Source organism: Schistocerca piceifrons, chromosome X, assembly GCF_021461385.2.
Source record: "Schistocerca piceifrons isolate TAMUIC-IGC-003096 chromosome X, iqSchPice1.1, whole genome shotgun sequence".
In the NCBI taxonomy this organism is placed as follows: Eukaryota; Metazoa; Arthropoda; class Insecta; order Orthoptera; family Acrididae; genus Schistocerca; species Schistocerca piceifrons.
The window spans coordinates 427,736,646-427,764,098 of record NC_060149.1 but is presented as its reverse complement, the minus strand read 5'-3'; the positions used below and the strand labels follow the sequence as shown (position 1 = coordinate 427,764,098).

General features: G+C 42.4%; 1 protein-coding gene across 1 annotated transcript in view; it reads left to right on the top strand.

The window, feature by feature from the left end:
* The first annotated feature begins 271 nt into the window (after positions 1 to 271).
* Positions 272 to 27,453, top strand: part of LOC124722947 (spectrin beta chain, non-erythrocytic 2) — a 315,201-nt gene continuing 288,019 nt past the window's right edge. The window contains exon 1 of the mRNA XM_047248111.1: positions 272 to 403. Within this exon, the coding sequence (XP_047104067.1) occupies positions 316 to 403 (88 nt within the window). The 5' untranslated portion in view covers positions 272 to 315. The remainder of the gene's footprint in view (positions 404 to 27,453) is intronic.

The following is a 27,453-nucleotide window of genomic DNA, read 5'->3' as shown; positions in this document are numbered from 1 at the left end:
GGTGACGGCAGCTCTGGCGCCGCCGAAAGGGGAGTCAACATAGCCGAGGCGTTCCGGAGTTTGTCGAGCCTTATGTAAGGCCGGACCGGCAGCGGATTGCTACGGCCCACACTCCGCAAGTGCTGCCGCGGCTGGCACGGTCGCGACTGTGCCAGCGACGGCTATGTACGGGTTCGGTCTGCCGCTCGGCGTACGTGTGAAACGCACCTCATTGCTTATCAGTAGATAAGATAGGCCTTAGTAAGCAAGCGCCTCTCCGGTGTCACTCGCTAAGTGGGCAGCGTGCAGTCTGCTGGTGGCTGCGGGAGCGCAGCGATGGACACCTTACCGAGGACGAGGCGGGTCTCCAGCTACAGGGAGGAGCAGGAGGCAGTCATTCGCGCTGCTTCCATGCCTGTGCCTTGTAAGTTCTTAATGCTCTTAGTCACTACGTGTCACGGTGCATGTCGTCTCCCAGATGATATCACCCATTCTTGTTGAACAAAGATATGATGCGAGTCTGGTACAAAGTGTGATACTATTCGCAAGCACATAATTTTTTACTCTAGCAGTCCTCTCCTGAACTGCGACTTTTGCGCCTTATTGTTTAATGTTGACGTAATTTATCGGACGGTTACAATGGCGCAGTTATCTCTAGTGGTGTACCGCATTGAGCTTGCCTGAAAAAGGAGGTCACATTGCAGAAAAGTTAAATTTATTGCCGTTTCATCTTGTGTCTGCGCCTTCCCTCGATTTATGTGGGAAAACCGTGGTACTTTCGCTCGAAGGACTCCTAGTTCCTATCTCGTGTCGCTCAGAAGTGTCTAATCTCGCTAGCGGCAGATAAGTTGCATGCTACCAGCTTGATGTAATTTCACGTGATCCTGGTATCTGTTTTATCTTGAGATCGAGAGAAGTGTCTGAGATCGACAGCTCAATCTGCTTTCAGGTTGTAATGAAATTGAACTCACTTTCTCTGTAGAGCATAAAAAAGAAAATGATGCGCTCAGAGAGATTCGAAATATGCTATTCGTTGTTGCAGCCTTTAGTTGTTCTGTGCTATCGACTTCAGGCGTTCAGGGACAACGCCCACAAAGAGATAAGGATAACGGTCGTGAGAGATTCGTTGGGGAAAGTTCACACTAGTGGTAGCAAATTTGTCTTTCAGTATTTCAACCACTGTTCATAGTGTTCGGCTTACAGTTAACCAGCTGAAACTGTTAGTGTGGCCTTGCACTTTTACAATTGCAGGGATGGACGTTGTTGACCTCGTATTACTTCATATTAGATAATATTTGCTCGTTTATTACGCACTCTTCTCCTGTCCTTTTTCGCCACTGCAGTGCAGCTTGCAGGCGCTTCCTATCTACTGTACATGCTGTCATGTATCGTCTTCATTGGCAGTATACGGTTAAAGACTTCGCCAATTGCATTCTGAAACCTTGTCTTACACCTCGAGTTAGTGATGGTCTGTAGGAGGGAGAAGGGGGGAATACAAGAGGAGATAAAGCGAGTTTTCGGGAGTAACGTATCTTATTCGTGGCGGTAGCATCATGATACAAATCCACCAAAAAATTGACTAATAAGTGACTGATTTTCCGTGATAATGGAAGCGTGGTGTCACCATAAACAAAACAGCCTGTGTGTGACGGAGAGTATAAAGTTATTTTAATCTGATTTTTGACATTTCTCTAAGGGTATTCTGCAAACTTGCAACACAAATTCATTGAAATATTCGTTTCAGAAGTCTAATGGACACGGTAAAACTAATTTATAATCTTACACAGATTCCCAAATATTAGGGATACGATTTAGGTACTTACCGTATCCTAGCCACTAAGGACCAATGCCTAACTCTTCTTGTGGTAAGCAGTTCACACAAAAAAATATCCTGTCGAAGAAATATGTGTGTCAGCGCAAGAGTATAAAGATCGGCGAACTAAAAGAAAAATGTACCTGCAGTTTTGAAGTTACGTGTAAGTCTATGTATATCGTTTTATCTATTGTGCTGTAAACTATTTAGTTTATAGTAGATAAATCGATATACTCACACACTTACACGTACATAAAATAGTGTGTATCATCGCTAGTACTACATTCGAGAAAACATCGTGGCTAAAGTAACATTTGGCAAAAAATATACCGTCAGTCACCACCAAACTTTGAAGATCTATTGGCACATTACCGAGCAAGAAGACTCAGTCGTTAAGGCACTGGACTCATTCGGGAGGAGAAGGGTCCAGTCCCTGCTCGATCACACAGATTAAAGTTTCTGCGGTTTCCATAATTAAGATGAATGCTGGGATAGTGTCCTTGAAAAGGACATGTCCGATTTTGTTCCTCGTCCTTATCCTATCCGCGCTTGTGTACATAATCTAATGGTGTCATCAAGCGAGGCTGAGCAGTAATTTGCTTCCTTTTTAATTTGTACAGCACTCGCTGTCCTAGGCATGTTAGAGATTTCGAACGACCTCCGTATATAAAACTACTTATTTAGTGTCTTTGCAATTCCATTAAAAATAAGCATATGTCGTAATCATGTATACGGTTGTAAACATCGCACCCCGTACCAGATATGAACCTTGTGATATGGATGACGTTTGCCTGCAACAGTTTCAGTCCTAACGCTCATTGTATATTGTATCATCGGATACAGTTTCTAACTACATTTCAAAGTCGCATTTTTATTTTATTTATTTTTTTGCTATTTCAATCCTCAACTCACAAAAATAATGTAACGTTATGTCGTTAGAGTCGTATTGGTGGTTCGTGATGTTTAACCGTTAACCCCATGGCCGAAGAACTTTACCGCTGTAAAGGATTCTAATCATCATGGCCCTTTTTTCAATTCTATGCTACCAGCTACTTTTCTTTGCAAACGTGACAATTTTTAGTACTGTAACATAGTATTAAATGACACTGGAAGGAATGAAACGTATATGTTCAGTATTACGTATTTTGTTTGTCTTCGAAAGTGTAATTTTGAATAACAAATTAGGTCCAACTACATATTCTGGATTTATTTTATGTAGAGTCTAAACACATCTTTGTCTCGTCTTTCTCCTGAAGTCACTGGCTTTGCACATCACTGTATCACCCGTTTGGAAACGCGTATATCGTATTCTTTCAACATCAGTCTGAAACCCTGCTGGGAAGAAGTGCTTCGAAATGAACGTAGGTTGGAATAAAACTTTTAGTTGGAAACAGCCGACAGAAATTGTAATTTATGTAGGTGTAGTTTGTGTGGGAGTAGTGCGAATCAGAATCTGCGCTGGCTGTAACCGAACACTGGGCGGCTCATCACACGCCCGTTGAGTCAGCCGCGTTGCTGCACGGGCCATGACCGGCTTACGTCAAGCATAATTTCCGTCCTGACTTCCCGTCTGCAACCCATTTAGCCTTTGCTAATTAGCCAATGAATCTGCAAATAACAGACAGACTTTTCTTTGTGAGACAGTTGGCCTGATTGTTCCAGAAGTCCCTTGCAAAACGATGTTATTAAGCATTCAAACAATAGCTTAACGCTCGGGTGATAAAGACTCAGTGTTAAGCGATTTAGACTTCGTTACTCCTTCCTCAGACTTTGACAACATGTTTAATAAACACGTCGCTCACTGCGTTATTGCTAGTTAATTGTTAGACAGGTTCCGTAAGTGCAAGGTAGCATGAGGGAGCGTGTGATTTGTAGCACTTTTTGAGGGCTGTTAGCAATTCCCGCATAGGATTGGTTACAGTGTAGTAAGTACATTGCAGACCTACAAGGCCTTGTAACAAAGGAAATAAATACCTTCGTAATTAGGCTCAGCGCAACAGACAGGAAACTATTAAAAAGAATCGTTAGTTCTTACAACAGTATCACAGCCAAGAAAGTGAACTTTGAACCTTGTGCACGTCTACAGACACTGGACCAACGGATACAGCCTATTGGGATCTAAAAAAAAAAAAAAATTGTGGTACAGCTGCGCATTGCTCAACCTCACGTAAAGTACTTGGCAGGGAAAAGGTGATTTCATTGGGGCAAGGAGCATAAAATCCAAATAAAAACATGTGATATTTTCACTGTCCTCTACTGCAGGACGTGTTTACGATTAAAGAGAAGCATAAAATCAGATTATCTTCTTTCGGCTTTTAAGGTGCTCATATGATGGTTTTAAGACGGTTCTATCGCTACGCAGAGAAGAAATAACTCTTCGTAGTAACGTCTATAACAACGTTGTAGGTGATAATGTTCATTAAGAGGCGCAGGTATTGTCTCCAGCAGGAAATTACATTTCAAAAGGTGCTAAATACCCCGTTTACGAAGTTGAGAGTGTCAACAGGTGTGATGAGCACGAAAAATAAACAATACATCTTTGCTGGCTTTTATGTTCGCCACATTTTAATATGGCGCCATGGTAATGTGGAATCAGGAACTATTATGGGCACGTTACCCTTCTGCCCGCTCTGGTGGCCGAGCGGTTCTAGGCGCTTCAGTCTGGAACCGCGCGACCGCTACGGTCGCAGGTTCGAATCCTGCCTCGGGCATGGATGTATGTGATGTCCTTAGTTTAGTTAGGTTTAAGTAGTTCTAAGTTCTAGGCGACTGATGACCTGAGATGTTGAGTCCCATAGTGCTCAGCGCCATTTTTGAACCGTTGCCCTTCTCCAAATGGTTCAAATGGCTCTGAGCACTATGGGAGTCAACTGCTGAGGTCATTAGTCCCCTAGAACTTAGAACTAGTTAAACCTAACTAACCTAAGGACATCACAAACATCCATACCCGAGGCAGGATTCGAACCTGCGACCGTAGCGGTGTTGCGGTTCCAGACTGCAGCGCCTTTAACCGCACGGCCACTCCGGCCGGCTGCCCTTCTCTAGCACGCCACTCGAGTACTAGAGCAATTAGTGAGAGAAGAATGGAATCAAAATCCGTTGATTTCTATTCATAATTTATTTACATCCATCCCGAGGAGGTGTCAGGTTGTTCTGGATGTCGTAAGTGGCTCTGTATCGAATTAAGGTCCGACGTAACAATTACTGGACGTAGGGCAGCGCCACACCCATCACAGGCGTACTTGTTGCCCAGACGGTGCGCTGCACGCAAGTCATGAAAGTAGCGGTTATGAAAGATTATTCCTGTTATTTTAACCAGAGCATGGATAGCATTATCACAGTAAATTGAACTTCAATAAAACCGCAAACAGATTTATTCACACGCCTGGTTTCGCTGCGTTAAAACAGCATCTCCAAATGATACTACAAAGAAAGGAAACCATCCTTGTAATCTATATATACTTAAAAAAATTAAGGACAGCCAATAATAACAAACCTAAATAGAAGGTACCTACAGTAGTGTGACATAAATTAGCACGTCCCCAACGTTCGTAGTCACAGAATCCAACCCCATGAAGAATGGAAGTAGTCAACAAATAATAACCGGCAGAGCATTAGGGCGAATAGTGCAAGGAATGAGGCACTATAGCAAAAAGAACCATGGTTAATGTAATAAATGTGATGAAAAGTATTACAAGCAGCGTAAAATAAGATACTGTGATAGAACGTCTGTCTGAGAATAGATGCATGTGTAGGCCCAATAGCCAAATTAACTTCTTACGTCCCGATTTTTAGTCTTGCATAACGTTTTCCTTCTGGAGTTTTTTATCCGTGTAGTAATGGGGCTAATGGATTACGTTTCTTACACAGACGCTCTACTAGTGTATCTTATGCGTGTTGCATTACATTTTAATCATATTTATTACATGAACTACGGTTCTTTCCGCTGTAGTGTCTCATCCCCTGCACTATTCTTCGTATTGCTCTGCCAGTTATTTGCTGACTACTTCTCCTCTTCAAAGGGTTGAATCGTGTGACTACAAACTTTGGGAGCGTCTTCGTGTGCTAATCTATGTGACATTGCTGTAAGTACTTTACATTTAGGTTTACTTTTATTGGGAGTGCTTAATTTTTTAATTATATATCTTGCAAGGATGCTTTCCTTCCTGAAGATGATGCTTTGACGCAGGGAAAGCGGTCGTATGAGTAAGTCATCAATTAACAGTTGTTCAGGGTTTTATTCACGTCCAATTTACCATGAATTTCAACGGCTGTAGCCCGCCCTTGTTACAAAGTTGTATACTGTAATAACGTTGAGCGCTGCTTTCACAAGGAAAGAAGAAACTATGTATGTGTGGTTTAGCCATATCCGTCATTTAAATGTTGATTTCGTCTGTCTTATTTATCGGCATTCATTCCGTGATTTAGATTTTTTTCCCATCCAGTTTTAGTTTTAATACTATCGTGGTCTGAAGCCAGGCGATACGAGGCTAAAAGAGAAACAGAGAGAGGCGCTGGTGGGTGGGTGTGCGCTAACTTAGCTTGCACGACGTGTCCTTGGAAGAGCGAGCCCGTTGGCAGTTACTCCTGGGGAAAATCGGCTCGTCCGCAGTTTCTCTGCCATAGTTACGAAGAAAGTCTACGGCACGCCTTAAGTTTGCGTACTAGGCATCACAAGACAAAATAAAGTTTTTTCTTTGTGAAACTGTATTTTGCGGGTAATTGTTATAACAAAACTTCATTGGAGCAGTCAGGAGATTTTAACGGAGGAGTTTAAGACATCAGTTGCTAAAACTTAACTCGTGTTTAGTAAATCACATATCGAATGCGCAGTTTGTCTTCTGTTCTCCTTGTCCACTAACCTTATCATGCTTTTTCAGTTTTTGGAGGCTGACTGTAAGCTGTGAGCGTTTCTTGTAGGAGTCTACGTTTGTACTCTTCAAGCAACCTCGTAGCGTGTGGTGAAAGGTCCATCGTACGCCACTACATACCACCCCCCCTCCACCTGGCACGCCGATCCGTTCAATTAAAGAAGGGTGAGCTGCAAGCGTGGCTGCGGCAAGCCACGGTATAAGCTCGAATTACTCAGTCATTTCTTGAGATACTCGAATTAGTCGTATTTTATTAACGCGTTTTCCACTTTCATCGGTAATGTGGCACCTTATTTTAATTCGTTTGGATTTGCTGCATGCATTTATAAGGTATTCGTTTTCCAGTAATTGTAATCTCTGTGTTGTTGGGAGCGGTACGTTACATTTGAACGTGTTTTGCCGCGAAGGATTAATGAATCGTGTGAGGACAGTGGATGTGTGTTTACCGGCGCAGCCGCAGAATGCCGGGGTTCCCAGAAAGTGCGTGCAGGTTGGCGGGCGCGCCGAGCGAGTGAACCCATTCACCTTGGCCGAGTCTGGGGCCTGCCTTGGGTACTGCCGGCCACGGAGCGCCGTGCTTTTGCATTCTGCGCGCTCGGCCGCCTTCACAGCAAAAAGGCTCTGCCGCTGTCGTCAGCGGAAATGCTTCTCGCGAATCCCCAAGCTCGAAAGACGTTCCGTCCGGTGTTTCCGCGTGTGCAGGGAACCTGGCTTCCAGGGATGTTTCTCTTTGGAATTATTTATGGGATAACATACCGAAGCTGACCCTCTTGTCATTGTTTGCCCACTGTGCATGCCAGCGACTCTCGTAAGTATATCTGATCAGAATGAGGCGTCGCCGAAGTGAAAGCTACAGCTGTAGCACCGGTCTGGAAGCCGCGCCCAGGGACTAGCTGCCTGCCGTTGGAATTCTCGGCTGCTGTGCCACCGTTTCAGATGTGTACTGTACCTTTATACGGCGTGACACGGCAAACTACTGCCAAGTTTTTTGGACGAACTCCTTCCTGTAAGCAGTATTTTCTGGCAAGAATTCTGCCATCTCCAATTATTTACTATCCACATGTGCAAGACGTTTTAATCATGAAGCTTGCCGGCTCAACTACACTGATGGGGGAAAAAAATGCAACACTAAAAAATAATTAACTTAGAAAAATTTATTCCGGAAGTTTCAATACTCTAAGTAACATATGTAAGTGATTAACGTTGCAAGATCAAAGTTAATGTAAGCGGGAGAAAAGCCATTGCGAATGTGAAATGTTGGTACATTAATAACCGCTGTAACGGTCAGAATGTTGAATGCAAGCACGCAACATTAATGTATTGTGTTTTACAGGCGTCGGATGTCAGTTTGTGGGATGGAGTTCCATGCCTGTTGCACTTGGTTGGTCAATAGAGGAACGGTTAATGCTATTTGTGAATAACATTGGAGTGGATGATGTATATGTTCTCGACTGGAGACTTATCTGGTGATCGAACAGACCATGGCAACATGTCGACACTCTGTAGAGCATGTTGGGTTACAACAGACGTATGTGGATGAGCGTTATCCAGTTGGAAAAAACCACAGGAGTGATGTTCATGAACGGGAGCCCAATAGTTCGATCACCAGATTGATCTGCAGATTTGCAGTCATGGTGCTTGGGATAACCACGAGAGTGCTCCCGCTATGATACGAAATCGCACCCCATACCATAACTCCAGGAGTAAGTACAGTGTGTCCAGCATGCAAAAAGGTTGGTTGGAGGCCCTCAACTGGCGTTTCCTACCTACACGGCCATCACTGGCACAGAGGCAGAACCAACTTTCATCAGAAAACATAACAGACTTCCACGCTGTCCTTCTACTAGCTCTTGTCTAACACCACTGAAGTCGTAAACTGAGGTGGTTTGGGGTTAATGGAATGCACACACAGGGCGTCTGACCATGTGGCCGTCCGGAGACAGAGCTTCTTGCGCCCATATAATATTCTCTTGACCACCGCTGCCAGAAATCATGTTCAGTGGCTGCATTACTGCCAAGTCTTTCTGGAGTATTGCGGAAGGAACATTAAGCTTCTCGCAGCCCTGTTACGCGACCTCGTTCAAAACTCAGAGATGTTGATAATGGCGTCTTTGTCGCCTTAAAGGCATTCTTCACTTTCATCAACTCACCACGTCCAGTCTCAAAGGTAACTAACGCTCACGACTGTTACAACGTGTATTTAAAGCAAACTTGATTTGGATCCTTGTAGTGGCGCTACTAGCGCCACTCTTATGTGACTGGCGCGAAATTTGAATATACATCTTTCAGATGTAGAAACACGCCTACTAACTTTCGTTTATGTCGCACAGCTCCTTGGTGTTGCGGTTTTTTTCCGTTAGTGTAGAAGCCCAGGTGTCCTGAATCCTTGAAGTGAAGTGCTTTTCTGTAATACCGTGAATCTGTCTGCTCAAACGATTATAAGCGCAGCTTATTCGCAGGTATACTAACGTATTATGCATGCACTATAGAAGCAAATTAAGGTAAATTAGAGCATATACAGGTTCTGAGAGGGCAAAACACTTTTTCCACGCACAATCTGTGGATGTACGCCTAACACGAATACGGAAAATGATACTAGTGTCAAGTTCACATAGCATTTTTTTTAGTATTATTGTGAATTATGCGGAGCTTATGGAGTAAAAATTGGAGATTGTCTCATAGGCCAGTGGTTTCTAGCCCTAAATAATGTAGCTCTACGCGTTCGGCACCCTTGGGATACACGGAGTATCCTTAGAGCGTGAGAAAGCACACCACTTTAAGTGATCGGTTTATCTTCACGGTTTTTAGAGCTAGATAAAGATGCGCACCTTTTCATTACATAAAGTAGATCTCATAGTGTAAACAAGTGATTCCAAGATTCATTAGATACACTCGAAAAATATTCGAGAAGAATGTAACTTTCAGGTACAGATGATATTCAGATATGTGGATGTCATCTCCCAATTCCCCCTTCCCCTCAAGAAACAAATTACTAATCCCACAGAAACTATGAGCTATGAGAGAGCCTCAAGACGACAAATCTATTTACGTTACCGTAGAATATTATAAAATCGTATTGAGTGATGTGTGTAAGATGCCCTTTTCCCCGAGGAAATTCTTGCAGAAACATTAATTCCCTCCCGATGGACAACGTGCTTATAACTTCGATTAAAATTATGGAACCACAGCAAAGTCTATCACATGAATCACAGCATTAGCTGCGTCCCCCTAGCTAGTACGTAGTACCCACGCAGGCACTACAAATGAATTTGGTTCAAGTTCTCGTCTGTACCTAGCTAAATTCAACAAACTTGAAACATTTTATCGAAGACGCTAAACAGCATTTTTTATGCTCCTGTGACCTTGAGGTCTCACAGAAACATGACGTCAGTTACTTGAAGTTATTATACGAGAACGATGGAAAACAGAAATCAGGTAGCCTAAGAGCGATTTCCTTTCTGCTCTCGCGAATATCAATTCAGTGTATTAAATCACAGAATTATTTCACTGGGTGTGTTAGTAAATTCACAATAGGTAGTAGTGAGTGAACGAGAAAAATGTTCGTCGTACTGAGAACAGTACAATTCTCTATCTGGATTGTACATCTTTCTATTCAGTGAATAGTAGAGGTTGTTATAAGACGAAACAAATGCGAAACAATAAGAAAATCAAGAAGGTGGAAGGAAGAGTGTTCTCACATTATAGAGGAAGTTCTATAGATCCAAATCATCAAGAACCAGTCAAAGAATTAATATTAAAAAAAAACCTAATGAACTTAAATCTGTCAGCGTCTCAGCCGGGCTATTTGTGTATGGGGAATAATAAATGACCTGAAAAATCATTTTAAATAGGTGAATACATTTATACAATTAGTAAAGCACGTGGACACGTTAGAAAATTAGCAATTTGCTGCCTATAAAATAATTAACATTAAGGAATAAAAGCGAAGATTCATTAATGTTGATCAGTTACAGAAGACTCACAAAGGTTTAAAGAGCAAAGATGATCCAAAAATTCATAACTCGCAAAACCGATATAGTATATGGCTGCCTAATTACAGTAATTCAACTGGTAGTTTTCCTTGTAGGCTTTCGTGGCGCAATCGATAAGACGGCGTTCCTGTTATCCAAACGGTTCATCGTTATCATGTTTTGCACAATATTTCGACAGCTTCCATAATCGTCATCTTTAGGTACTGTGAGCGATCATCACTGTTTCGATTACAGTGCTTGAAGAAGACGATTCGCGAAATTCTCAAAACGGTATGCGAAACGTAGAATTGGTAAGCCACTGCTCACCCAGAAACTTCCGCAAACTCACATGTGATTTTTTTAAAAAGAAAATGAGTGGCTGTTCTAAAATATTAACATTATTATATCCGTGCAGTTTTTTATTATGTCTATCAGACTTAAAAGAACAAATTGCGATTTTGAAACGCACAAATAACGTAAAATTTATACAGTCGCTTATTATTGTGAGACTACAGATGTTTTTTCAGAGACTAAATACGTACCAGAAAAGAAAGTTAAGCAAACGAACTTCACTTTTGCGGTATTTTCAAATCAGGATACCCAAAAGAGAAACGTCTTTGTAAATACGTATCTCAAGGCTGAAGGTGAATGTTTTTTCTTGGGAGTGTAACCGTTCGGCTCGATTGATTTATGCTGGATGGCAGCGAAGTACACAGTTATGTTTCGTTATTTCCATGCCATGAGAACTTCGTATAGTTCGCTCAAATACTCCTCAATTGAGCACATCTGAGTACAGAGATGGTTTCTTAAAATTGTTGGTTGACTATTCTTGAGGACCTCATTATGACGAGATTTTAAATGATGACCGTGCTATTCCTAAAAATTGCAGATCAAATAGTAGGCCCTCCCCCGCTTTTCCCCCACTTCCAGGGGAATCTTTCGTAAGTACGTGCGTGGCGAGCATGGAGCTCCAAGCTATTGCAGCACCTACTTCCTTTCTTGTGCAGCAATCTCTCATTTCCGGCTATTCTTACTTCTCTTACTCTTCACCCTGTGGTGTGGCAGTCTTCGACGTTGGACCGGATTTATCTCTAGGTTCTGCTTTCTTTCGTTTACACAGTCAGCTATTTCCTTTACATCACGTTTCGACTGAAGTAATTTTTGGTTCCCCTTTGGGTTTGACATCTTCAAAAACTTTTTTGTATTGTGGACCGACTGGGAAGAACCTCTTAAACAGCGCCTACTGACTTCAGTGCTGAAGATCCTCTGCGCACTGTAACTACTTAGCTCCATATATATGCGATTAAAAGCCAACACGGTAGTCTAAGTAACTTGGTGGGGTTATGTACCCTTACGGTAAAGTCCACTGACAATATAGGGATTACACTTCTGTTTTCTAAGATACTAACTCCCTACACATGCCAAGGAGTAGATGCCATCTTCTTAGGGCATCGAGATTCCCGGCATAGGCCGTTTTGCCAGATGACTTTTGGTGCGGCTCGGTGGCGCCCGTGGGAAAAGCCCTTGATCGGCGTAGGTGGCATCAGACCGGAAGTTTCGCTCGTGAAACGTATCGAACTAAAACCTCGGAATGACCATACTGATCTGGCTGTTTCGACAGATTGGTAGCGATATTTCAAAGCTGAGAGTTACAATCTAACTGGTTTCTCTACCCTGATTATACCATGGGAAGAGGGATAAAGGTTCTGTGCGCTTCAGTCCGGAACCGCGCTGCTGCGGCGGTCGCAGATTCGAATCCTGCCTCGGGCATGGATGTGTGTGATGACCTTAGGTTGGTTAGGTTTAAGTAGTTCTAAGTCTATTGGAATGATGACCTCAGATGTTAAGTCCCATAGTGCTTAGAGCCATTTGAACCATTTTTGAAGAGGGATAAGCCAGGAGACTGGGAACGAGACAAGTTTTGAACACCTGTTGTATATTAGGACAATAGGGGTTACTTTTACAGCAACGAATCCATTATTTTTCGTAGAACAAATAGAAGATAAATCTGAAATGTGTGTGTATTGATTAAAGCCTCCTCTGCTGTGCCATCTGAAGCATTTGAGACTTGTGGAAGAGTGGGTGACAGACCAGTGACTAATTCTCCTACAGAGAACTTATTCTACAGACAAATGAAGAGCTACGGGCTAATCTAACACGGCGAGACGCAAATTTTGTCCTACGGGTACAAAAAGTTCCAAAAGATAACTGAGTAGATACGGACGCTTCTATCTTAGCTTTTGAAGGACATGTGCTTCCGGAAAAAGTTGAAGCTACGGTGTGCACATGTGACGTGAAACCTTACGTCCCACCGTCCATGCAATGTTTTCGATGCTTACGTTTAGGACTCTTGTCATTCTGCAGCACCCAAAATGAGGAAACTGTGGGAGATCGTTTCATAAATGTCATTGTTGCGAACAACCGCCTTCCTATGTAAACTGTATGAAACACCATTCCCCACGTTCATCAGTTTGCCCAGTATTTAAAAAAAGAAAAGAAAATACAAGAATATCAAACAGTGGACCGTCTGTCATATCTTCAGGCAAGGAAAAAATATGAAAACACATACAATCGACATGACGACCAATTATGCCAAAGTTGCGGCTAGCACCTCACCTACCTCAACTTTTCCAAAACCAGATCTATCACCCTCTATAAACCAAGAACATACAACCAAAACGAAAAATTATGTGCAAGCGAGGTCGCCACCCCTCTTGAATCCGTCTTAGAGCCAGCAGGAACCTCCCAGAGGATACAGCAGGAGACAGCACAAGAGAGAACGATTGACACTACAGCTTATTCCTGCCAAAATATCACAAATGTTCAGTCAGCTAATAGTAGTTAAAAGAGAGTAAGCCAGTGGGCCCAATAAATATCCTGTCGTCTCCTTACCAAGACCTACAATCGCAAAAATTACACGGAGGAAAACAGAAAAAGAGAAAAATAAGGAAAAGACAGGAAATGAGCAAAGCAAAGAACTAATTCGTCGATTCTGGCGGAACCTGAAATCTCCTTGACAGCACAATTCTATGGATACTACGCCGACCACACAGGAGCGATTGGAACACCCTGCAGATCAACATAAGTGACCTTCGTCTTCGGTGACCACGCCGATCCCTTTGTGTGAATTTGCAGTGGAACTGTAATGTCAACTGTCTCCACATGGAAGAAATTTTACAGTTAATCATAATATATCCCACAGTATGTGTAGCAATACAAGAATCAAAGTTTGTGGGAAGACCATCCGCCTGCTCCTAGATTATATAACGTATATGGCAAAAATAGGATGAATATCAAACGAGCATGTGAAGGTGTTTGCACACTAGTCAAATCAAACACCTTCAGTTAACAAATACCTATGTACACTACACCCAAGCAAAAGCATTAGAGTACAATTGAGCATGAAAACCTGTAATATGTACATTCCCCCGGACTGAGATATTTCCATGAGAAAAATGAGAGACTTTAATGCCCACAATCACATGGGACATCGGAGGGAGCTACTACTAGAGGGATTATTCTTAGACTTTAAACTCTGCTTAATAAATCAGGGAGCCCAAACACGTTTCAGCCGTAGCTTCTGTGGCTCACATTCTCGAAGCTATAATCCAATGAACCGTTGATGACGACCTTTACGATAGTAACCATAGCTCGATTATTGTATCAGTCCCAAATTTACACCAAACTTATTGATTATGACATTGGTCATTGCGAAGAGTCTGTTGGAATGCTTTCACCGCGAAAGCGCAAGTCACAATAAATACAGAAAAGAGTATCGACGAAGTAGTACAAGACTCAATAGAAACGACCATCCAAGCTGCAAACACTAAGATATCATTCTATTCAGTTCCTAGACGGAAACCTGTTCCATGGTGGTGCAGATAGAGTGCAGATCTCATCAGATAAGGATGGAGGGCTCGACAAAGACATAGACGCCACCCTCCTACAGAAAACTAGATTGTATTCAGAAGATCAAAGGGAAAAGCACGTTACTTATTCAAACAGAAGAAGAATGTTGAGATAGATATGTTTCTTCAGTGACAGTACATAACCAAGCTTCACTAGTGTAGTCCAAATTATGGCGGATTAATGGATTTCAAGCCCCTAATAGAACCTAAGGAGTCGTTGACTAAGGGAAAATTAACACCAATTCCTCTGATTTTCTGCAGTATATTATGCAGAAATGTTGACATCTAAAGATTGCCATCCAGCTTTCGCGCAACATCGCCCTTTAACAGAACGTAATAGCCTATCTTGTATCTCAACAATCTATGTGAAAATATTAAAAACTCTCTTCTAAAAAAAATTAACAAGATTCGGCAAGGCGGTGAATTTTCGTCGCATTGGAGAGAGTGTATTTAATGCCTATTATACTGAAACCAGGATTAGACCCAGAAAATAGAAATTTCTGCAGACTGATCAGCTTAACAAGCAAAATATTATAAATGATGTTACTGCGCGGCTTTGTAGGTGTTTGAAGTATAGAAATTCCCTTTGCCAATTCCATTGCATATTCCCAAGAACTCGAACTACTATTGATCATCTCGTACGGTTGGAGTTTGCGACTAGAGACCTTTGTACGCCACCGACATTTGATCGCATTATTTTTTGATTTACACAAGGCATATGATACAACGTGGCGGCGTCACAGTTTATCAGCATCGTACGAGTGGGGATTTTCGAGGAAATTTACCTGTTTCTATCCAAATTATTTTATCACTTTAACTGTTTAGACCCTTAGTAACGAATACGTGAAGGAAAATGGCGTCCCGCAAGGATCAGCTTTAAGTACCACCGTTAATGCAATTGAAATAAATGGCATAGTAGACGCGGTGCGATGTACAGTTACATCAGCATTATATGTCGATGACCTTAATGATACAGCAGAACGCCAACTACAGACAGCTATATAGCAGACACAAAAATGGGCTCAAAGCCATGGGTACCTTTTTCACACCAACTCAGTTACACGTCATGCACTACTGTAGAATACGGTCTGCCCTTCCTCATCCAGAATTATACCTTGAAACTCAGCTGCTGGAAATAATAGCCCAGCACCGTTTTGTAGGACTTATTTTTGACCATAAACTAACGTAGTTGCCACATATACGACAATTCAGGACTTAGCTGTCCTCGGAAACAGTTCCTGGGGTGCAAATCGAACTGTTTTGTTAGCATTGTATAAAACGCTCATTTTATCCCTTTTGGATTGTGGGAACATTGTCTATTGGTCAACAGCACTCTCCATACTAGAAATATTAGATCTTGTCCACCCACAATTCGTATGGCAACTGGAGCTCTCCGAACGAGCCGATAGCCTTGTTGCAGGAGCAGGAATATCACCACCGAAATTACGACACCAAAAAAATTATTTAACTAAGAAATATCGATTAATCAAATGCCAAACCATCCCCGTCATCCCATTTTATTCCGCAATCCAGCTTACTCATGAACCGTCTTCGAATAGAATGACCAGCAACAGTACTACTGGAAGACCTCCGACGAGAACTTCAACTTCCTCTAGTTACGTGTACGCAATACTTTCACTTGATAATGCCTCCACCGTATCTTCCCCAACCAGCAGTATGGCTAGACCTACAGTGTGCAATTTATTCAGTCATCCAAGAGTCGATTATGCATACCTACACAACCAGTTCGAGAACAACGTTGTCTGCCAACAGAATGCGGTATTTATATTGCAGAGTTAATAGAAACCCATAGAGCATTATAAACCATAATGACTTTCCCTCGACAGAATTTCATTATACGCAGCGACTCCTGAGTGATTTGCAAACAATAGACAAATGCTATCCAAAACATCAATTGGTTGCTGCCATACATGACCAACTGTATGCCTTCCACAATACCGGGATATCCATGGTTTTTCTCTAGACAAAAGTCGCTTGAGCATTCTAGGTAGTGAGCTGGCTGACAAGCTAGCCAGAGAAGCAAAGGGAATGGAAATACTAGATGTTCCAAGTGCTGACTTAAGGACACACGTTCGATGCTACATTGTGAAGAAATGGGAAGACAAATGTCAAGATACAGGGTGGAGGCAAATAAAAGTGGTCCGGACGAATGGATAGATTGGACGTGAATGTATGCGTATAACATCTCGTGACGCGCACACTGCGTGTACGCCGGTTCAGAGCGTAGAGCGGGCTGTGTCAGTATGAGTGGAACATTGCAAAGGGGATGATGCTACACACAGTGGAGCAGTGGGTATTCGTTGTAGAAAGTTACGTGGCAACAACATCGTGGAAACGATGTGGTCAGTTCTTTGCTGAGAGTTTAATGGTGTCAAAGTGCCAGTAAAGAATGCCATGCAGCGCTTAGTCCGAAAATTGCGTCAGACAATCTTTCTTGAACAAGTCAAAATACATTCCAAAACGTGCCCACACGTCAGAAAATTTTGCTGCAGTACACCAGAAAATGCTTCAGAGTCCTACCAAATCAACCCGATACGTGTCCTAAGATACCGGCATATCACGTCGATCACGCGGACGAATACTCCACCTGGACCTGCACGTGCGTCCCTACCGATGCCTGTTGTTCGTGCATTAAAATCAACAGATGCTCCTTAGCGCCTACAGTTTTGTGAGTCGCTGTTCAGATAATAATGAATGGCTTGGACATGGATCTATTTACGTCTGTGATGAAGCCTGGTTTCACCTGAGTGATTATATTAACTCTCAGAATCACAGGTTCTGGGCAGCGGAGAATCCTCATAACTTCTACAGAACACCAGTGCATGATGAGAAGGTTGGGTTTTGGTGTGCAGTGTCTGCACGCCGCATTATTGGTCCCATCTTCTTTCATCAACCGCTGTGTTCGTCGCGTTACACTGCCAACATTTAGAAACCATTTGTGGCAACATTAACGGAGGAGGCAAGGACCTACATTGACTTCCAACAGGATGGAACAAGTGCCCATACAGTCGGCCGAACCTTGGAGCACATTTACACAATCTTCACGCCTGACAGTTGTTAGCACAGGTCAGTCTGGTCGTGGTCGTAGCTGGCCACCCAGGTCATCTGATCTGCCAGTGTGCGATTACTTTGTGTAAGGAGCCCTCAAGTCTTAGGTGTATCGCAAAAACTCTCACAGTCTTCAACAGCCGCAGTGCAACATTTCGGATGAGATTGCAGCAATTCCAGCAGTCCAGCTTCGATCAGCCTTCCAGCAACTTGCTGACGAGGGCCCATACGTGCCAAGAGATGAATGGTGGCTACTTTCCGCATCTACTGTAGTCAGGTTAGGACCGTATTTCCTTTCCTCTGCTGTGTTTCTTTGTACCCTGTAACTCTGTTCTCCTGGCCACTTCCGTTTGCCCTACCCTGCAGTACACACTCCAATAAACTACTGATCAACAAACACTACACCAAGAAATGGCAGACTTCGCTACTAAGCTCAAGAAGGGAAGGCATTGCCTTATGCGGTCTCAGAATTGGAAATATCAAAATAACTTACAAATTTCTACTGCGACAAAAAGAACCCCCGCGGTGCTTCTATGGAAAAATATTAACGGTTCGTCACATCCTCGAAGATAGTGCGATTCCACAAAATCTGCGAAGTCCGATTAACCTAGGACACCACCTATCAGAGATTCTGGCGCATTGTGAAACAGTTACAAGCCATCTGCTACACGTCCTGCAAAGGAGTAGATACTGCAACAAGATTCAGAAGCTAACTACGTTAAATGTCGGCTTAGTGGGAGGGGGGGGGGGGGTCGTGGATGGGAGCGTGGGTCGATACCCGCCCATTTAGTCCCGAGGCATCACATCTCAACCTGCCATGGACAACCAAAAACTGTTTATCTATCTCTGAACGTAAGATCTAACTACAAATAGTAGGTTGCCATTTAAACTTTTGCGCATTTTGGATAGTTGAATTTTAGTAGGCTAGTTACTCATTCATGTGCCTCGGACAAAACTACCATGTTTTATTATTATTAAACAAAAAGGGGGACAAAAAAGAGCTCGTATCTGTTTCTTCGGACGTCAAAAGAGGACCGAGGCATTAATAACAACGAAGTTGAGCCTCTTTAAATTTACAATCTTCATCATTACATTAAGAACGCCAGTGATAACGGAGCAGGACTGCAGCAATTAAAACAAAATCTCATTTCAGGTATTGAGGTAGACTTCTGGCTGAACGATTAGCTTTTAATTATATCCTTGAACACAATGGTATCTGTTGAGAATGCCGTGATTCTCACAAGTGACACTCTAGGCACGTAGTGTGAAACACAGAGCTACTTAGTAGTGCAACTGTAACACTTAGAATATTAAACGAAAGCAGAGCACTTACTGTAGGAACGCAGTATACTCTTTTGGAAAAAGATAACATCCATATCCACCTTCGAAGAGAGAGAGTGTGAAATTAGTAAACTGTTACTGAATAATCCATTCAGTCGTTTTATTGATGATATTTAATTCACATGATCGATTTCGAAAGTATACAGTCTTGTTTTCAGACATGCTATAAACAAAACATACGACATAAAGAATATAAACTCATTACAACGCACCAACATAAAAGAATATCACCGCGTGTATGTGTGGAGAAACTGCAATGGGTAATATTTTGCTCACACACGTCTGGAGATGAAACTGTATAGTTCAAAAATCGCTTATGTGAGCTATATACTATTACTAAAACAGAGGAATGGGTTATACAGTAACAGTATGTTGATGAAATAAAACTGTATGCCCGTAGCGTTCCATCTGTAAAGATGAATCACACAGGGTGGGAGGTGATTAAAAGTAAAGATATCCATACGTAGAGATTACGTATATAAGTTGACATATCAACACACAGTGACTTCCTAACCAACTGTTTTTTGCACTTAAGGACCGTTAAGTAAGTTAATAAAATGTAAATACGGAGTAATATATAAAGAAAAATAAATACACCCAGGGATTCACAGACAAGCTGTGTCGAAACGGCCGCGAGATTCTAGCATTGCTTTTAATTTAAAAAGTTCTTAAAACTTCTGCAATATGTACTTTTTCCGAAAAGACTTAGTTTTTCAGGATTAGGCTTGGTAAACTGTTTCTTTCTTTAAGATAAGTTTATTTAGGATACGTTAATCAATCACTCATATTAACTTAATCAACTGGGCGTTAAAATTTAACCAAAACAGGAAAAAAGTGACATCTCGGTCATACGAAACCACTCCTATGCTCTTCTGGCTAATGCAGTCTGTTCTTGCTGTCTTGAGAGGGACCCTCCATAAAAAGTGGAATAAACTAGCTTATGTTAGTTTCATACTCAATGGTTCTGTGTTACGTCAACAGAAGGGAGCGATTCAGAAGAATGAAATCTATTGTTCTCTGCAACATGGTGTCAACGCAACAGGAATAGTGGTAGTTTAAAAAGCTTCTGTTACCCCTTTTAAGTGAGGCCTCCTCCCTCTCCTCTCCCTCCTCCCCCCACCCTCCTAAAAGGAAATTACCCTCTACACTAGCTACTGCATGGATCTATAACTCATTAAAAAAAATCTTCAATTGTCTTATGGCAGCTTGGCACATTCGTCGTATGACTCCTGAAGAAGCTCTGTACTTGCTGAAAACCATCGTTCTTCAGCTGAGTCCTTACATCTGCATATATCTATATCTGTACCCCGCAAGCTACTTTGTTGACCATTGTTTGACCGCTAATGTCGCTTCCCCTTGTGCGTCTTTCCAAGTGTGCATTCGACTCTGACTTCATTGTTATGACCGCATCGAACAGTGCAGGTTGAGCAGCTCTTGGAACGAAAGGATATTAGGTGAATGGACTTGCCTGCCCTTTCCCTCGACTTACATCCCATCAGTCACGTGTGGGATGCGATGGAGAGGCGTAATGCAGCACGTTCACATGTACCAACGACCATGCAGCAGCTATCAGCCGCGCTTGTGGACTTATGGAGGAATGGGACGCCCTCCCACAAGAACTCCTTACTATCCCGTTTTAGAGGATATATTGCCGTCTGTGCTGATCACACACCCAATTAATAACCATGTCCCCTCGTTTTTAATGTCCAGGGGATCACCATAAATAGCTATGACTTTAGTGTAATTATTGCCTTTGAATAAAATTGTCATTCCTGTTCGCCTTATTGCTTATTTTTACCGTTACCTTCTGTACTATACTGCAGCAGTTCTTTTTATGTATTGTGCAAATTTCATCAGGCTATGGTACATTTCAGTGTCCCATCATTCGTAAGTTGCTTTCGACCTTGAGTTCTAGACACCAGTGTACTTTCAGCGCGATGCTATCGAACACAATGCGGGTCATCAACCTACCAGCTGCCAGTTGGTCGAGGAGGTACGCATCTCACTATTATATTCTAAAACGAGGCATCAGCGCTGCGTGTCTCGCAGAGATTCGCGATGTGATTGCTACTGATCATGTTATCTTCAATGAGGCCACCGCAGGTAAACGTTGTTACTGTAGACTGGATTTCCATTTGTCGTTAGGAGTGTCGCCTTGTCTTAAATGCACCATAAATATGAGCTACTGTGTGTGAGCAGGTGAAAAGAAAAAGGAAGTCTGAGGACGTTGGACTTAAGCGTGAAGTTAAATAAACAAAGAAAGTTGCATGGCATATCTACCGCGAGTGTCTGATTCTGTCGCCTAATTCGGACCATTTTCTTTCTTTGTGCTTGTTTGTACATTTCCTTTGCAAGTTGTGAGAACTGCGCCGTAAGAATAAGTGCTGAGTGTAGGAGACTTTAATTGCATGCAAAGTCGCTACTTAACTGCCATTAGGGGTCAGTTGTTCAGTGAACTGTGTATCATGTGAGGTGAAAGGGCAGTATAAACATAACTGCGCGCTGTGTCGGTGACAATTTCAATTCGTTGGAATGGTTAAGGACACTTGATGCATTTCTGAGAAAGAGAATGTTAAGATGCTCTTGTCTACCGTCGAAGAACAGTGATGAATTTGAGAGACCCTTGTCTTGTGGAGTCGAGTGAAGAGATCTCATGAAATTCAAAATGTTCTCCAGGATCCCTGCCATATAGCCCGGTGCAGTCGAAGTGAGAGTATCACACAGACATACTCCTCCATTGAATAGGAATATTTTGAAGATAGTTTGCGTTGTCTGCACGGAAAGCTGGTCTTGATACTTTGACAAGTAGCACTGAAGATTGACTTGAATTAGACTTACTGCTATCTAGCTCTGACAGTGCTGAACACCAAGGACAAAGCTCAAATGCATCGTACAGTACGCTTCAGACTGATATATGCCGAGCAAAGATGTGAGGGAAGAGAAAGACCAGCCGTGGTTTGACAACCGTGTTAAAAACCTGCTACGAAAGCAGACAAGAGCTAAACTGCTAATTTAAACGTATCCTAAGCCTCACAGACAACCAAAATTGAACAAACCCAAAATTAGCATAAGCTTCACAGACAAACAGAAACTGAACGAACCCAAAATTAGGGCAAGTACAGCACTGCTTGAAACGTTCAACGAATTCGAAAGTAAAATTCTGTCTACCTACTTGACAGAAAATCCGAAGAAGTTTTTGTCTTGCGTTAATCAGTAAATGGATCGAAGTCTTCTGTCCAGACACTCTGTGACCATAACGGCATCGAAACAGAGAATAAAAGGGAGGAGATCGAACTATTAAACGTCATTTTCCAAAACTGTTTCACTGAGGAAGATCACACTTTATTCCCTCCATTAAGTCGTCGCACGAATGTCAAAATAACAGATACCGAAATACGTGTCTAAGTGGGATAGAAAAGCAACTGAAATAGCTCAACAGAGGAAAGGCCATTGAACCTGACAGGATACCAGTACGATTGTACATAGAGTATGTGAAAGAATATGCCACTCTTCTAGCAGCTGTGTACCGTTGATCTTTGAAGGAGCGAAGTGTTTTTGATGGTTGGGAAAAAAAACGCAGGTCATAACCGTTTTTAAGAAGGGTTGTCGAACAGACGCAAAAACCTTCAGGGCTATGTATCTGACATCGGTATGTCGTGTAATTTTGGAATATGTTTTATGATAGCGTATTGTGACATTTCTGGAGACCTTAAATCTCTGTAGGAATCAACATGGGTGCGAAAACAACGATCGTGTGAAACCCAGTTCGCTCCGTTCGTCCACGAGGCCCAGAGAGCAGTAGAGACTGGCGCCCAGGTAAATGCCGTGTTGCTTGTCATCTGGAAGTCGCCCGATACGGTTTCGCACTGTTGCATAAGGAACAAAATAACAGCGTACGAAATATCAGACCAGCTGTGTGATTGTATTGAATAGTTGCTAACAAGTAGAACAAAGCATGCCAGTCTCCACAAAGATAAATCTTCAGATGTAGCTTCGGGCATACCCCAAGGGAGTGGTTACAGGACCATTAGTTTCCACAATATACAGGGCGAATCAGGAGGAAATATACATGCTTTGAGGGGTGATAGTATTAGTGATTCTGAACAAAAAAGTCCATATGGACGTATGCCCTATTCCGAATTGTTTCCGAGATAGAACACATTTAATATCACGTTTGTACGTTTTTCTTGTATCTCAAAAACCGCACCCTCCAGCGAAAACGTGTCGCAGTACAAAATTAAACTATATTAAATTTTCCTACAGAAAAGGTCCTATTCTTTTTTTCTCTAGACCTAACGGTTTGTGCGAAGAGAGCGTGAGAATGTTGAAATACTCGCTCGACGCGCATGCGCTGTAGCTTACGTAGTTTTTGAATGCAAATTTGAGGTAGCATATTGAGGTAGCAAGTTGAGACGAACAGTTCGATATGGGATACTTGTGGTCTATCAAGTCGGGAAATTACCTCAAATTGTCCTACAAAAACTACGTAAGCTACAACGCATTCGCGTCGAGCGAGGTTTTGAACATTCTCGCGCTCTCTTCGCACAAACCATCAGTTCAGGAGAAAAAATGAATAGGACCTTCTTTGTAGGAAATTTAATAGTGTTTAATTTTGTACTGCAACACGTTTTCGCTGGAGGGTGCGGTTTTCGAGTTATTCAAGAAAAACGTATAAAAGTGATATTAAATGTGTTCTATTTCGGAAACTATTCGGAATAGGGCTTACGTCCATATGAAGTTTCTCGTTCAGAGTCACTAATACTATCACCCTTCAAAGCATGTACCTTTTCTCCTGACTCACCCTGTATATAAATAATCTACTGGGTAACGCCGGAAGTTCCATGAGGGTTTCCGCTGGTGATGCCGTTGCATACAGAGAAAATTGTAGCGAAAAGAAAGAAGAACTGCATAGGATAGACACTTGGTTCAGGGACTGCCAATTGACCCTCAACATAAACAAATATAAAGTATTGCGAATAGACAGACTGAAAGACGCTTTATTGTATGATTACACAATTGCAGAACAGTCGCTTGGAGGAGCTACTTCCATAAAATATCTGGAAGCATGCGTACGGACCGGTTTGAAGTAGGACGATCATATAAAATTAATCGCGAATAAGGCAGATGCCAGACTGAGATTCATTGGAAGAATCCTCAGGAAATGTAGTCCACCTGCAAAGCAGGTAGCTTACAAAACGACCAATACTTCAATACTGACCGTCAATTTGGGATCTGTACTAGGTAGGATTGATTGGGGAAGTAGCGAATATACAAATAAGAGCAGCGCGTTTCGCTACAGGTTCGTTTAGTAAGTGCGAAAGCGTCATGGAGAAGCTCGGCAACTCCAGTCGCAGACGCTGCAGGAGAGACGTTCTGCTTCATGTTGTGGTTCACTGCCAAAGTTCCGAGTGAGTACGTTCCTAGAAGATTGCACGGACTTTTCAAACTCCCCTCGTATAAAGTCTGAGAGATGGCACCATCGGCTCGTATCGAGGCCATGTTCAGTTAGTTAGCATCTTTGGAAAGAACGCACACCAAGTTTCAGCCATATTGGTCTATTTCTTTATGTTTGTCATTCGTGTGAATCAAGGAAGTCGAATGATTGTCAAAAAATGGACGAAAAAGAATTTCGTGTGGTGATTAAACATTACTTTATGAAAGGCAAAACGCCTCAGGAGACTAAAGAGAAGCTTGACAAACATTACGGTGACTCTGCACCTTCGATTAGAACAGTTTATAAGCAATTTGAAAATTTTCGGAATGGTCATATGGGCAAAAGTGCTGCTGAACGTTCTGGACGCCCTGTAGAGCTTACGACTCCAGAAATCATTGATAAAATCCATGATATGGTGATAGATGACAGAAGAGTTAAGGTGCGTGAGATTGCTAGGCTGTGGGCATCTCGAATGAACGGGTACATAATATTTTGCATAAATATTTGGACATGAGAAAGCTATCTGCAAGATGGGTTCCGCAATTGCTCACGCTTGACCAAAAACGGAATCGTGAGAAGTGTTGCTAGGATTGTTTGCAGCCGTTCAGGAAGAATCCGCAGGACTTTAAGCGTCGTTTCGTCACTGTGGATGAAACATGGATACATTACTATACTCCTGAGACCAAACAACAATCTAAGCAATTGGTTACCAAGGGGAAGCTGCACCAAAAAAGGCGAAGACCATTCCTTCGGCCGGAAAGGTTATGGCGACTGTCTTTTGGTATTCGCAAGGGATAAGCCTAATCGACTATCTGGAAAGGGGTAAAACTATTACAGGTGCATATTATTCATCGTTATTGGACCGTTTGAAAACCGAGCTGCAAGAAAAACGACAGCGATTGGACCGCAAAAAAGTCCTTTTCCATCACGACAATGCACCAACACACATTTCAGCAGTTGTGGTCGCAAAATTAATGGAAATAGGATTTCAACTCGTTTCACATCCCAATATTCTCCAGAATTGGCTCCCTCAGACTACTATTTGTTCCCAAGTTTGAAGAAATGGCTAGTGGGACAAAGATTTTATTCGAACTAGGAGGTGATTGCAGCAACTAATAGCTGTTTTGCAGACTTGGACAATTCCTATTATTCGGAAGGGATCAACAAATTAGAACAGCGTTGGACAAAGTGTATAAGTCTAAAAGGAGGCTATATCGAAAAAAGAAGAAATAAAAAAGGTTTACCTCCAACACATAAGTAGTTGTTATTTTTGCACGAACGTTCCCATCCTCTCTCAACGATTATGAGCGACTGACATAAATTTTGCATTGTTGTGGACCGTGACTAATGATATCAACCACTCAGTATACCGCCATGGCAGTTTTACTGTACTGTAGATCAGGGTTTATGTGGTTGCTGCCAGTAGGGTAGCTTTGTGCATATTCCTGCCCAACTGCCGGTGTGCAGCGGAAGTCTCTGTCAGCCGTGTTTAGAAATGAGACACGAACGCTCTCACATTACGACTGCCGCCATATTTTGTCTCCGGCTTGGGAACGGAGTTGGGTGCTGTTGCGCAAGGCCTTATTCTCTGAAGCGGGGAGACTGAGGTTCATTACTCTGGTCAGCCCGTCTGGATTATCATTTCATTAACCGTTCTGCGAATCTAGCCAGACTTAGCAATAAAAGCGGTGAGTCGAATCCGTCCAGAAGAACTCTAAGGGAAGTCTCACGTGCTCTCAGTGCTAGTATGTGTGTGTGTGTGTGTGTGTGTGTGTGTGTGTGTGTGTGTGTGTGTGTGTGTGTTTTCTTGCTTAAGTTGACTTAAAACATTAACTGGTCGTAGCTGTAATACGTTAGTGTTTCATCTTCACTGCCATCTAGCTAATTCTTTTCTTCCGGGGGTAAATCAGGCTTCTTCGGAATGAGCACGCAGTGGAATGCATTTATTCCTGTAGTCTGTTGTCGCGTGTGAACAGCACACAAACAGTGAGAGAGTGTGTGTCAGTAAGCTCCACTCGAACACCCTGCAGAATCGCGAAAACGCGAGATTACAAAAAAATGGCATACTGGACGGCAATAATTATAGCTGTGCTGCAAATACCAAACAGGCTTGTAAACACCAACATGTAATAATGTGATAAATGAAATCCACTGAAGGTGGAGAAACTTGTCCGAAACATGTATTGGTAGTAAAACAAGAAATCTGTGTTTGTTCAAGGCAGAACCACATTTCCTTATTTAGGAAGCAAACACGGACAAGAGCTTCGACCACAAAATGATTATTATAATGTTTTTGCTAGTGTCAGAAAATTTCGAGTCTGCAATAATAAAAAAATAGAGATTACTGTGTAACTCCCCCATCCCCCTCCTTGAATACAACGCGCAGAACGTTCATACTACCTCGCGTCACATTGGCTTGAATGTCGGTTATGTTGTCAAAGCGTTGCCTTTCGTGCGAATTTCTGCAACTTGGTGTTTTGTGGTAGATTGGTTTTGAAGAATATTTTGAATACCTCATTTAGAGATGTTGCTCCATTACGATGTGTGGCGGAATAACGCTGACGGACTACCGCCGCAGGTTCACTACTTCACACTGCCTGTTTACGGTAGATAGTTCAAGCTGCCACCTTCGTTACCGTGCCGACGCCACTTATACGTCAGGAAATAAAATCAATCACCGAACGTTTGTAATGGTCGTTGTATTTCACAGAAGTAGCATTCGGTGGCAGCTTCTGCCTGTTAATGTGTAACTTGCCTCTTTGCACACCCCAAAAGGCTACGCGATGTGTATCCTACTGCCGTTTGATGGTAAGGACTTTCCCAGTTGCAACAGGGAAGGAGACCACCTAACCAAAAAGCGTCCTTTGCTTTGCTGCGTATCGAAGGGTTGCCCTTCTGTTCTCGCGTTTCACAGTTTTAGTTCTGACCACATAACTCTCCAAGCTGTTGTTTTTACCTGAGATGTCACATTTGCTGATGATTATAATCATTTTTGGGAACAAAGTAATCTTGGCACTTAGCGTCCTGCTAATTCTTTAGATGTATTTGGTTAATAGTACGATATCTG